Below are 13,431 nucleotides of genomic sequence, written 5' to 3' on the forward strand. Positions count from 1 at the left end.
GCCGGAAACAGGAAGGATTCTTATTCAGTCCCCCTTGTCTTTTTTTCTCTCTGTCTCTTCGTCTCTTATTATTCTTTCCTTTGCCTTGTTCCAGCTTGTCAGACCATCTGGGGGCATACGGGTCCTTACGGGGTAACAAGGTACATGACCAGGCGGTCGGTAATAAGAAAAGAAAATAAAGAGCGAGGCCAGCCATGTGCCAAGTTTAGACTAGATCTTACATCTTCTAGTCAGTCAGTGTACGTACTCCAAGTACATACTTTCTTGGTCGCACAGGTCTCACCACTTACGGGCGCATGCTTGTCGAGTCTTTGAGGTACCTTGACGCAGTAGCAGTACAGTTCAGTACAGTCAGTATTGTACATGGGACAGTTAGTACATTGGCTGCTGGCTGGCTCGCTGCATGACCACCTGTCGATTCTCACTCTGCCACACTCTTTCCCACACACGCATGCTGAACGGGCACATGAGTATAGAGAGAGAGAGAGAGAGAGAGAGAGAGAGAGAGAGAGAGAGAGTAGGCCTTCTACAGCCTTCTGTTGCCGTCCTCGCCGTCGTCGTCAGCTGTGAACTCTTGGCTGCTCATTGTTCCTCTTCCTCTTCCTCTTCCTCTTTCCCCTTCCTCTTTCCCCTTCTACTTTCCCCTTCTACTTTCTTTTCATTCTTGATTCTCGACCTTCTCCTTCTCACCACCACCTCTCTCTTTGCCTATCCACAGTCCACCACTACTTTGATGCAGCTACAACCAACAGACTGTAACTCCTAGATCATCCCAACCTCACTAAACCCTACAATACGACACAAAACCAGGCGCTAGAGAGCAGGCAAGGCAAGGCAAGGCAGGCGCTTTGGAAGGAGGAGAGAAGAGGGGAAGGCAGCACATCCTGGGGCTTAGGTGCTCTGACTAGCCCAGCCATCCTAATTTAATACTTACTTGCTTCCTTCCTTCCCCAAAATCCAACAACAACCTGGCCCTCGAGCCTTCCCATTCGAGTCGAGTCATACACCCGGCCCAATCTCTTATCAACCTACTTTTACCTTTCCTGTTACCTTCTTTTCCTCACTTACATCATATCTCGATCAACAACCAAACCACCTGACGACACCTCTCTCTCTCTCTCTGTCTTTTCCACCTCGTCTACACTCCCTCACCCTCTCACACACCACCCCCCCTCTTTCTCCTCTCCTCGCCTTTCGAGCGCATCTCTCCACCCACCCCCCTCCCCCCAGAAGATGCCCGAAACGGTCTACCGAGAGTCCCGCAGCTACGTTCGCGAGCGGGACGACCATTCCGACGACGAAGAAGACGACCGCTACAGCCGCGCCCCCACTGTCCGTCGCTACAAGGTTACCACTACCAACCGAGGAGGTGGCCCTCCTCCTCCCCCTCCTCCTTCGCAGCCTCCTGTCGAGTTTGAGCGCACCGAGCGCATCGTCGAGCGGGACTTTGACTACGACGACGATCGCCGCTCGCGCTATTCTTCCTCACACGCCTGGAGCGGTGGCGGTGGTGGAGGAGGAGGCCACCCAGGCCGCTCGTCTGGTGACCTGCTCGAGGTCGACACAACCCGTCGTGTCTACCTGCCCGAACGCCCGCGCTCTGCTTTTGAGCCGCCCGTTCGCAACACCACCGTCGTCGAGAAAAAGGTTGTCGAGAGGGAGAGAGAACCGCCACAGCACGTGCAGCCCGAGTTCTATGACCTTACACGCCGCAGCGTCGTCAAGGACGATGGCCGCACCGTTCTCTACGAGAAGACCAGGGAGATCGAGAGGGACGACCCCTACCCGCCCCCCTCGGAGCGCTCGCGCACCGTTGTCGAGAAGAAGGTGGTTGAGCGGGAGCGCGATGACGACCGGTGGTATGACGACCGCGGCGGTGACAGGTCTCGCACCGTGGTAGAAAAGAAGGTCGTGGAACGAGACCGCGACGATGACCACCGCTGGTACGATGACCGTGGCGACAGGTCCCGCACCGTTGTCGAGAAGAAGGTGGTCGAGCGTGGGGACGACCGCCACTGGGTCGACGACAGGGACCGCGCCATGGTCTACGAGAAATCGACCGAGATCGAGCGGGAGCGGGGGCCCATGTCACCACACTCCCCTCGCGACTGGGACCGCCACTCCCACTCGCCGTGGGACCGCAACGATAACAACAACGTCGATGTGCGCCTCGAGAGGCGGGTGGAGCGCCGCGATGACGGCGTCGATGTCACCATCCAGCGCCGCACCGAGGAGCGCCGCGACGAGACTCCCCACGGCGAGTTCCAGCAGTACCGCAGGGAAACGGAGTACTATGAGCCGCCGCCTCCCGACCCAGCGCCCATTATTATTCGGCCCCGCGCCCCTGAGCAGCGCATCATCGTCCAGGAGGCCCCCGAGCCCGCTCCGATCGTCGTCCCCTACAGACAGACCAACCACGAGATGGTCGTGCGCCGCCCGCAGCCCCCGCCCGAGGACGACGACTACTACTACCGCCGCAGGGAGATCGAGCGCTACGACGGCCAACGCGAGCGTGACGAGGACTACGCCATGTACAAGCGCGGAGCCAGGGGCGGTGGTGGCCGCTACGAGGACGGCTACGGATCTGACGACGACGTCTATGTGAGGCGCACCATCATCCGCCGCGAGCGCAGCAAGACCCCAGATCACCACCACAGGCTGCACCTGGCCGAGGGCGCCGTGGCCGGTGCAGGAATCGCCGCCCTTGCCGCCTCTCGTCGCAGCGACGACGGCCACGCCCAGGGCGGACGCGGTCGTAAAGTGTTGGCGGGCGCTGCCCTGGGCGCCCTCGGCACAGAGGTCTTCAAGCGTGCCCGCTCGGCCTACCAGGACCGCTACGGCTCCGATGACGACCGCTACTATGACGACCGCCCCATCAGCGGCCGCGGTCGCTCCAAGTCGCGCCGCCGGGACGACTATTCAGATGGCGACGACGACGACGACAGAAGGGACAAGCACTCCAAGATCAAGACAGGGCTCGGGCTCGCCGCCGCCGCCCTCGCTGTGGCTGGCGCCGCCAAGTACTACCAGACGCAGAAGATCGAAAAGGAAGAGCTGCGCCGCGGGCGCAGCCGTAACCGGCGCGGCGGGTACTCAGACAGTGAGGAAGGGTACTACAGCAGAAGCAACAGCCGCGGGCCTGGCCCGAGATCACCGTCTCGTGGTGGCGGCGTCGGCGGGATGGCCAAGGCTGCAGCGGGCACGGCGGCCGTCGCAGGTCTGGTGCACCACCTCCGCAGCAAATCTCGCCAGCGCAGCAAGGGCGGGTCCAAGTCACGGTCGCGGTCGCGCCTCCGCACGGGCGCTGAGATTGTAGCTGCCGGGCTGGCAGGTGCGGCAGGCAAGAAGCTGTACGACAGGCACAAGGAGAAGAAGGATATAGAGCGGGAGCGGGAGCTCTCGGACGAGGAATACGAGCGAGGCGTACGGGAGCGGTCTCGTTCCAGGCATGGCGACCATAGTCGTGGAGGATCACGATCGCGGTCCCGGTCCCGGTCCGTTTCGCGCAGCAGCAGGTCGCGCTCTCGACCCCCTTCCTTCCACCACCCCACCGCAGCCGCTGATCCTGAACTAGGTTTGGTTGAGTACGGTGGCCACCCCCTCTACTCCGAGCCGCCGTACCCCATCGAGGAGCAGCACGGCGGGTACGGCCCGGCCCCTGTAGATGCTGCCGAGGAGAGGAGACGCAGGAGGGCCGAGCGCAAGGCCAGGCAGGAGAGGGAGAGGCATCATAGGCCGAGGAGCAGGGGCGGCGGTGCCTCTTCGGTGGACGATTACGATGACGACGATGACTACGACGACGACGACAGCGGGAGGAGGAGAAGGAAGAGGACCGAAGGCGGCGAGAAGGCGACGACCAAGAGGAGCAGCAGCCGGCTCAGGGATATGGCGACTGGTGCCGTGGCCGCCGGGGCTGCGGCGATCGGCATGAAGAAGTTCGAGGAGAGAAAGAGGGACAAAGAGAAGCAGAAGGAGGCTGAGGAGAGGGAGAGGGAAGGCAGCAGGGACAGACCAGTCTCGGAGGAGGCAAGAGAGCAGAGGAGGGCGGAGAGGGAGAGAGCACGGAGGGAGAGGGACAAGGCTCGCAACCGTGAGTAACAGCAGCAGCAGCACACTTTTGCCCCGTGTGCCTCTCTCATGTCTCTTTTGTGTGGACTCTAACACATCCATCTCCTTCCCAACCCACAGGCTATGAAGATTCCGTCACCGACGATACGTATGAGAACTATGGCCCTCAGCGCACCCCATCACCGCCCAATGCCTCGGGGGGTGTCTACTACGGCCCACCACAGACACCGCCGGTGCCAGCTGTACACGAAGAACCAGCACCAGCCAACACCACCTTTGCCCAGGGTTTTACGCAGCACCCCAACGTGGCCTCTACTAACCTCAACCACGAGTATCGTCCCTATAACCCACAGGACTACACCGCTTTCCCGGGGCCGCCGCCGGGCCCTCCCCCAAACTCGGCGGCGACGCCCACGGGAATGCCACCGCCGCCGACGGGGGGCCATCGTCCGCTGGACCCCGACCATGTGAGTAGTGAAAGTTCGTCTTCCTCGGTCAATGTTTAGTCTTTTTACTATTATTATTATTATTACATATTATACATCTTTCCTGCATACAGGATGGCCTGTGTGTGTGGGAGGTCAAGAAAGAGGAGGGGAAGGAAAGGAAGTGATATTGTATAGGACTCAGCTGGCGCCAACTTGATCACACTGATTACACTCGTCCCCCTCCCCCCCCCCCCCCTCCTCTTCTTCTCTCCTCTAAAGCAGACGATCGTTGAGGGCCTTGGTCAAGTAGGCTTGGATCCTCGAGATCATCCTTCACGCCCAACCTCAATGCATTCGTGAACACAGGATCCGCCTCAGCATTGAACAACAACAAGCCTGAAGACTAACATACTCGGCAGATGGTCTAAGCCAACCTCCACCCTACCGCTCCCGTGAGCCCTCACCAGCATCGTCCATCACCACATCAACCACCAGAGATCACACGCCACCATCACCGCCATCTCCTCCCAGGACGCCCTCACCACCAGCACCAACACAATCTCATGTGCAGTTCGGGCCCCTGTCCCCCCAGTCCTCTCGTACCCTCCTTCGCCACCGCGCAACACGCTCTGGTGACGCTGTCGACAAGATTCCCCCTGGTGACGACGACCAGCAGCAAGCCACAGAGCACCAGACCGCCCTCGCCGATGACCAGCACAACCACGACCCCGGCGTAGATGGCACCGTTGTCGCCCCTCGTCGACGGTTCCGTAAACGCCGTCGGAACTCTGACCCCTCCGCCAACCGTCCTCTTGTCTCGCGCCACCGCGACGGGCCGGTCGAGTCGGACCGCTCGTCGCCGGACGACGAGGATGAGGTGGAGGATCTCCCTGCCCGCTTTGACCCCCAGGGCCACCCACTCGACGGCAGCGGCTCTTCTGCAGCCTCCCGTCAGCGCGGGTGGACCCAACGCCGCGGGGACTTTGAATATCGCAGCCCGCGGCCCGGCGGGCCACAGGTCAGGGGCTCGTGGGGCGTCGCGGGAACGGACCCGGAGCATGTGGAACGGATGATGCGGGATGTCACGGGAATGCTCTCAGGGGAGATGCCGAGGGGCGTCGGCGGTTGGCTTGGGCTGGCGGGAAAGTTGTTGGGTGGGGCGATGGCGGGCAGCCATGGACTGCTTCCTGATAGAGAGGCGGAAGACGAGCAGCAAGAGGCAGGGACGCGAGAGGCGGACGGACGGCGCCGGCGGGATGTTGGCGAGTCGAGGGGTGGTCGTACACGTGGATACGACGAGGACTACTACGAGAGAGGAGGAAGAAGTGCGGTTGGGTATGGCGGTGGGGGGAGCGAGGTCAGTCGTGACGAGAGAGGCAAAGGAAGGAGGAGGAACGATGACGATCATGGATATAATGATGATTATAATGACGATGACGAGAGCGACGAGAGAGAAGAGCTGAGGAGGCGCAGCAGGAGGAGGAGGACAAGGAGGAGAATGAGAGAGGAGGATTGATCTGGATGATGACGACCATTCTTGACGGCCTTTATGACGATTTCCTTACAAGCAAGCCCTCTTGTTTCTTTATGTTTGTTTTGGAACTGGAGGTGGTCTATTCTATCAAACTCGTTCTTGCAGGTATACGTACGAAGAGGGAGGAAGGAAAGGAATTTTGGTACTTTTTATCTTTATCTAGACGAAAGGCAATAATGGATGGGTAAGAGGGAGGTGGCCGGGGGGGGGGGGGGTATATGACTTGGACGGATAGCAGTTGAGTGGTCAAGAGAAGGCAAGGGAAGGGGATCTCTGTGACGACTGTTTATGACTTATGATGATCAAGGATTTATATCTAAATTTCATTTTTGTTTTTATGAATCTTGCGATACCTTTCCAGCGTGGCTACTACCAACTTTGGAAGTACACGGCCTGACTTTACTAACACGGAAATAATATTCTTTTGTTTTCAACATCCAAATTTCTTAGCCATTAGGGGAGAACGTTTCATGTTAACTTACTCGCGCAGACATGAAAACAATCATCAGCAGGAATCAATCACATATCAAGTCAAGGAGCATTGAATTCCCTTCACCGAAAGAGAGGGCCAAGAAGGATTGATACGTCCCGTTCATCACACAACTTTGTGTGTGTCAAGCATCTTATTGATCGACCGAATCGTCTCTCAAGATATACAAAGATTCTATCCAAGTGCCCGCCGCCCCTCCTTCCTTGGTGGACACATTACATGCTCTGCTTTCGTCGAAGCTTCTTTTCATTGATGACAGAGAGCCCATTCATTTCAGATCCAAGAAAATATAAGAGAAAAAAAGCCGGAAAAAAGGCCGTCCCTAAAACCAAAAGAAAAACGCCCGTACCAATGAAATACGAAAGTTGAACCGCACCAAGTCTATAGTGATAATCATGATCATGATGATCATGACAATGATGGTCTAAAAGCAGGTCCAGGGCTAACATCTGACCTGTCTAGAGAAGAAGAGTATAGTAGCTGGTGGGTGATGATGAAAGAGGTCCATGCCTGCTGGGACCCCTGCCCCTTTCGTTGTGCCCAGGAGAGGGGATGTATGAGCGAGAGATGAGGATTCGCTGATGATGCCGCCGTATGCGATATGTGCAGAAAAATATTGATGGTTGTAAAATGACTTTGAATCTTCTTTTTTTTTTTTGGAGGGGTGCGAAAAAAGAGAGAGAAATGTCCATCAAAGTGCCCGCTCGTTGACACAATGATGGAAGAAATCTTATGATGAAAAGGAAGGCAGAGGCTGCTTGTTCTCCCAAATCAAGAGGTAACGTCCAGAATGGCAGACGCCTCCATAACACCGACGACCTCACCATCCTCCTCCAGGACCGCGACGATTGACTCGGGGGTGCAAACCTCCTCGTCGTCCTCGAGATCCCGCGGCTTAGCCATGTTGCTGCGCATCCACTCGCCCGCGGCCTTCAGCTGGGTGGCAGCGCCGAGCGAGATGAAGGCCGCGCGCCTGACGGTCAGCCACGGCATGTCGGCCAGCTCGCGCGCCAGCTCTGCCGAGTTCATCCTGCGAATCCTGGTGGGCGACACAATGGCGTCGGCACCGACACGCAGCCAGCCTGTCTTGGAGGTATATGCTGCGCGGAGGACGTCGCCGCCCACGAGGGATTGTGGGGTCTCGCCGCTTTCGAGGGTGGAGATGTCGGCATAGGGAATCATGATGTCCCTGACGGTCTGAGGCTTGCGATAGCTGGCTCCGATGGCGCCGCCCGGGTGGTTACGGCCGAAGACGCCGGCAACGCCACCAGTGCTAGGGTTGAGCTCGCCGGCGCAAGTCAGGGCGAGAGCATCGCCGACGGCCAGGGCCATGGTTGTGCTGGTGGTGGGGGCCGAGACGCCGAAGCTGACGGTCTCGGACTCGTGGATAGGCGCTGGGAGGAGGATGGTGGTGCCCGAGGCTTCTCGCTCGCGCTGTTTGACGACGTCGGCGTCTAGGGTTCGTCCAGTCAGGACGATGAGGGGGAGCCGTTCGTCCAGGTGGGGCATGAGCAGAGACAACTCCGGGGTCTTGCCGGAAAAGGTGATGAGCATGAGGGTATCATCTGGCCCGACATGACCGAGGTCGCCATGGAGAGCCTCGGTGGGGTGCATGAAGCTGGCGTAGATAGACAGGGAGTTGAAGGTGGCGACGAGCTTGCGGGCGATGTGGCCGCTCTTGCCGACGCCGATGATGACCAGCTTGCCGCGGGACCGGGAGGTGATAGTCTCAACGGCAGCGTTGAAGGCGGCTCGAGCTGCTAGATCGGTTGCGTAGAACTCGGTCAGAGAGCTGAGAGATGTCGCCTCGGTGTTGAGGACGTGGACGGCGCTTGATAGCCGGTCGTCAAACAGCTGGGATGTGGAGGAAGAGTGCGTGGCCGAGGCGGGCGCCCTGTCCTGCGCAGCGTCGTAGGCGGGCGTTCTCGGTGTGGATGGCGTCTCTGGTGGTGATGGGGAGGGAGGAGGAATCACGTCGTTGTCCAGGCTGAGTTCTTCTATGGGCGCGCACAGCTCAGGGCCATCGCTGGCTGTGGCAGGTGACGGAGGGGACGGTGGAGGAAAGGCGGGCGCATGTTGCATCTGTCCCAAGACATAGACTGCACTGTTATGTACTGGGCCTGCCATCATGACGGAGCGTTGATGAGGTTTATGGTGAACCTTTCTCCTGCAATTATGTTGGTAAATCGCGAGAGGCTCTTAATGGGGAGAGTCCAGCTCAGTGGCCGAGCAAATGTCCAATATCCCTCGGAGAGTATGTATCTTTTGGTGTGGCTTTGTCTCTGGCTCTCTCTCCTGTGGCTGGCACGTCCGGAGCTCCGATACCCAGATAGGAGTTCAATAAGCAGCCGTAGTAATAATAGCAGGACAATGAGAATCGAGTGGAGGGCTGTTGTGTGTGTATAAGAGAGACAGAGAGTAGAAGTGCGTGTTCTTCCTAAACCTCTGCCGCTTGTGTGTACGTCCGTTGGCGCAAAGATATCTGTTCTTCTCTTCTTTCATTCCTCAAGACCCCATCTTTCCTTGCTCGACTTTTGGCTGCACAGGATATGTATAGAATCCCAAGGTGATATCGGACGGCCTGGTGGAGCTGCGCCGCGTCAGGTCGCAGCTAGATAGCGGGCCAAGTTTCTGATGAATCATAAGCAAGCCGGGGTACGAATGTCAGAGAGCGGACGGGGGGGTGCCTGGTGGTGGTGGAGGACGAGGGAGATAATGGAGATTGCGGGGCGTGCTGAAAGGAGATTTGACTGAGCAGCGACCAGATCGATAACGTTGTTCTGTGGATTGACCGCAATTAGTCCTCCGCTTCGTCCTTGTCTCGCACACGCGCGTTGTCCTGAAGCAGGTTTGAGGTTTGTGTCTTCAAATCCTGGCCGGGAAGAAAGGGGGGGGGGGGGGAGAGAGAAAAAGACTGGAGCCGTTGGGTTGGATGGCAGGGAAGTAGTAGTATTTCGAAGAGCTATAGAATATAGAAAGGGAGGGGGGGGGGGGAAGAGAGAGACGAAGAGACGAGACGGAGAGATGATGGTTGCGGGATGGAGTCGCGAGAACGTGAAGCTAGAAGCACGCATGCCTTGTCCCCCTGTTCCACCTTCTCTTGCTTGCCAGGACCCTGAAAAGAGAAGGGATTGAAAAATTGCGAGGCACTCTCGTTTCAACAGGATGGATCGCCTTCCGACATGCCCGTGGAGCATCGCGTCGCAAAGATTCGAGCTCGAGTCGAGAATAGACGAATCGAGACTGGGGTCATGGGCCTTTAGCCTTTGAGATTGGATATCCCGTTGGCTGCTTCAAGCATAGCAGCTCTTGCGTGATCTGATCTGACCCTCCACAGCTGCACCAACCTTACTAGAGAGCTGCCGAGCAGAGACTGTCAAGAAACACCAACCTTGTCTTGTCCTTGTCCTTTGGACCCACCGGAACAGCCGGGCTTCTTCGTTCTTCTGACACAATTTCCAAGGCAAGACAAGCGATGACCAATCACTGGTATCTTTCACCAGTGAGCTTGATAACTGGGGATTCCCTTCCCCCCCTCCAAAACGGCCGAGACGGTCAAAGACGCTGGTGTCGATGTGGCAGGAGGAAAATGGGCGGTTGCCTTGGTCCTTGGATCGAGAGTTGACAAAACTGAAGGGACAAGCTATGTTGAGAGAGGGGTGGGCCAGGGATCCTCATGTTTGGTCGAGAGTGTATGAATCATTACCCACGGACGTGAGCGGGTACAACCGTGTCCGAAAGTTTACGTGGAGAATCAGAGAACTTACCACAGTGGTGCTGATGATGATGTTATTGATGATGGGAACTCTTCAAATGCAGGCTGGCCCTGCCCGAAACAAAAAGAACAACAAAAATCTGCTTGCAAGCAGTATCGACTCTGGTGGTTGCTCCTTCCCACTCATCCGCATAGTACTTTGCATGTACATACAACGTAGTAGTGCCAGGAGTACGTAACTTAGGTACCTAGTACCTTAGTCGTGACCAAGGCCCATAGAACGCAGATACCAATGTGTTCTCTGCCCATCATCATAAGTAGTAACTGTGTATGTATGTGTTATCCCACCTTGATTGTAGCTTTTTTTCCTCTGCTCTTATTAGAAGGTCAGTACTGTTTCTTTGCAGGGCTTCTCAAAACCCTTTTTTGTTTCTTGTCTCGGCTTGTTCCCAACCCGCGTGGTCCCGTCCAAATCTCCAAGCCGAAAAAGAAAGAAACCGTCGATCCGAAAGACTTAGTACGTTAAGCTATCGATCGGCGTTTACCATGTTGGATTTTACGGCAGCCGGTCGGTTTTCCGGTACCTCCGTCATGTTACTCTGTGTACTGAATTCGCGATCCCGGGATCGAGTTGGCGTGACAGGAGATCGCTGGCGATCTGAGCACTTGGTACTACATAGACGACCCCCGAGGAAACTAACTAACAGATTAGTTTTGTCAGTGTGCCGAGAATCTGGTAGGATGCTACATAAGGTTAATCCCGACTCACTCACCGTGCCAGGCCAGCACTCCACCGCACATGTCAAAAGCACGTCAGCCTCATAAGGGCGCGCACTTCACCCAACCACAACAGCCGCCAGGGGGAAGATCACCCAGACGTCCCGTCCACTTATCATCCATTGCACGTGTCTTCGCACTTCTGCAGGACATTCATATGTCGACCACTCGCGCACAGGCCACGTCTCATCACCAACCAACAAGAAAGACCCTAGCGGTTTTCCTTTGATCCATTTGATCCCTTCTTTCGTTCTCCCTCCTCGCTCTTTCTTTTTTGGGTAACCATGGGAGAACACGGGCGTTGATCCTCCGCGAGAAACATTCGCCCATCTTTTCTTCATCGCTGTTGTAGTCGGAAATTTTACAAAAAGTAAGGACTTACCTTAAGCGAACCCACAGAGTCTCTGGCTCTCTTTTCTATTCTCTTGGCCGTACCCATAGGTCCCATAGTTTACTGTGCAGGAGTTGAGAGTCCCTGCCACAACATTTCTGTCGGCGATACCCCATGCAACCAAGAATGTTTCGAGCTGGCGGACCCCTCCGTCAGAGCACGATACAAGGGCCCTTTATCTTGGGAATCTGGGCCCGGAACCTGGACTCGGAACCCTGCCCACCATCCCGAGAGGGTGCGCATTGATTGTTCTCAGGATTCTTGTTGGAACTCGTTTCGATCGAGGTTCGGGAGCAAGAGACATCACACCAATACCAAAATCATGATGATCCTCTCTCTGCATGGTCGATCTTTGCCAGGAGACCCGAGGAAACATCATCATCGTCAGGACCAGGCTGAGCAATCTATGCCGGCCCCTTTTATGAGACACCCGTCCGAACAGGTCAATCCTAGAAACGCCCACCAGCTAAAATTGTCAACATTTGTTTGTTGCGCTTGGAATTGACACTGGCTGACGGACGCTAGGCGCACACTCTAAATGTCCCTATAATGCTCTTGTTTGTAGACCTGCAGTAATGAGCATCTGTCTCCTACAGACACTCAACGCCCTCGCGGCTCTTTCTGCGGCAGGTTGCCTATAAGCCTAACCGCCTCGTAAAACGAGCTGCCGTGTCTTATTCTCTTGGTAAAATGATAAGCTGCTGGCACACTCGCTACCATCTATAAGGGCCCTGCAGTACCGCCCAGTGCGGAACCAGGGGAGCTACGGCGCCACAATCCGGAGCTGCATAGGTATCCGCTCACCCAAAACGAACACCGGGCGCTTGGGCAATAAATGGTAAAATAGAACGTAAGAGTGAGAGAAAGAGAGAAGGCCCAGAGTTCCGGCCACAGCGTCATAAACGTCAGAGATAAACAAATTCTCTCATGGCCAAGCTCCCACAACTCTTCAGCAGCGGTACCGACCCTGCGGTGTCGCTTGGGTGTTCCCACCGCTGGGACAACTCCGGATGGGTCCTGAGGACGATCTTTCGTCTCCGACTGTCCAATGAGCTGCCAAACGGCCCTTCAGCCTCTTCGCATATCACAATAATAGGGATGAAGTGTGTGTATGTGTGTTTTCTCAGCAGGGTTGTGCTTGGCTCGTGCCCAACTTATAGTACCACAAGTCGAGACGACGCCTGAAGCGCAGATAGGACCGAATACCCGCCTCGTTGAAACCTGAGGTACCCGTCGCGTTGCACATACTGCATCTTGGAAAGGGGAACCCCGAGCGAGACAAGATAACATAACACAGACAGAGGGTACAATCATAACACCAGCGTCCTTGTTTGTAGCTTGTCTGTCTGTGTGAGATGAGCCGGCGCTCGCCCACATCGGAAGACCCTATTCATGGTGGAGAAGGGCGATAACAGAACCTGGGCAGTTGTCGAACAAGTGTTTCAACCCGTGCTCGTGGATGATAATGCTGGAACGATCAATGTCGGTAAGGAAATAGGGTGAGGTTCAGGCTTGGCATTGTCATGGACACCGCCCCTCCACCTCCCCTTTATGCGGTCCAGGAAAAGTTGCGAAGAGGGGGCGTTCACTTTCATCAGAATAGGGGAGCAGAATCGGTATGGACTCGACTCCAACGTGTGCGACACCGACGGCGTGTTTCGAGGCTCGCGAGGGTCATCCGAGATCGACAATCCCCCTTGCATGGCGAGAGACCAAGTACGCGTCACGACGCAATCCCAGCGGACAGGTCGAACGTGCAAGAGGTGACGGCCGCGTATGATTCGTCCTTCCAAGCGCCTGGCTCCCAAGGAGTATCACTATACTACCGCGAACCATATGCGTCCCTCAGGCGATGAAAGACTCGTTAGAGGCAGGATAGAGCGCCAGTCATGATGATCTAGAGACGCACAAGACAGCTGCTCACGTGGACGGATGTGCTTTTCACGACATACACAGGTGCCTGAATAGCTCAAAGGGAAGTAAAATATTGGGAGAGGTGCATGGAGAAGCATGGAAATAGCAATTCGA

The 13,431-nt window shown here is 56.3% G+C and overlaps 2 protein-coding genes across 2 annotated transcripts; one reads left to right on the forward strand and one right to left on the reverse strand.

The window, feature by feature from the left end:
- Nucleotides 1–2,886: 2,886 nt before the first annotated feature.
- M406DRAFT_353464 (uncharacterized protein) lies at nucleotides 2,887–4,090 on the forward strand (the record flags this gene model as incomplete). The annotated part of the gene is made up of 2 exons (XM_040922764.1): nucleotides 2,887–3,515; nucleotides 3,575–4,090. Coding segments are annotated over exons 1-2 (582 nt in total), but the record flags the coding sequence as incomplete, so codon positions are not given.
- A 3,201-nt stretch (nucleotides 4,091–7,291) lies between these two features.
- M406DRAFT_296013 (SIS domain-containing protein) lies at nucleotides 7,292–9,096 on the reverse strand (the record flags this gene model as incomplete). The annotated part of the gene is made up of 2 exons (XM_040919223.1): nucleotides 8,532–9,096; nucleotides 7,292–8,414 (listed from the first exon to the last, which is right to left on the reverse strand). Exons 1-2 carry the CDS (start codon nucleotides 8,648–8,650, stop codon nucleotides 7,292–7,294), a joined length of 1,242 nt encoding a protein of 413 aa, XP_040771616.1. The 5' UTR covers nucleotides 8,651–9,096.
- Between the last annotated feature and the right edge of the window lie 4,335 nt (nucleotides 9,097–13,431).

The sequence above is a fragment of the Cryphonectria parasitica genome (assembly GCF_011745365.1).
Source record: "Cryphonectria parasitica EP155 unplaced genomic scaffold M406scaffold_9, whole genome shotgun sequence".
Classification (NCBI taxonomy): domain Eukaryota; kingdom Fungi; phylum Ascomycota; class Sordariomycetes; order Diaporthales; family Cryphonectriaceae; genus Cryphonectria; species Cryphonectria parasitica.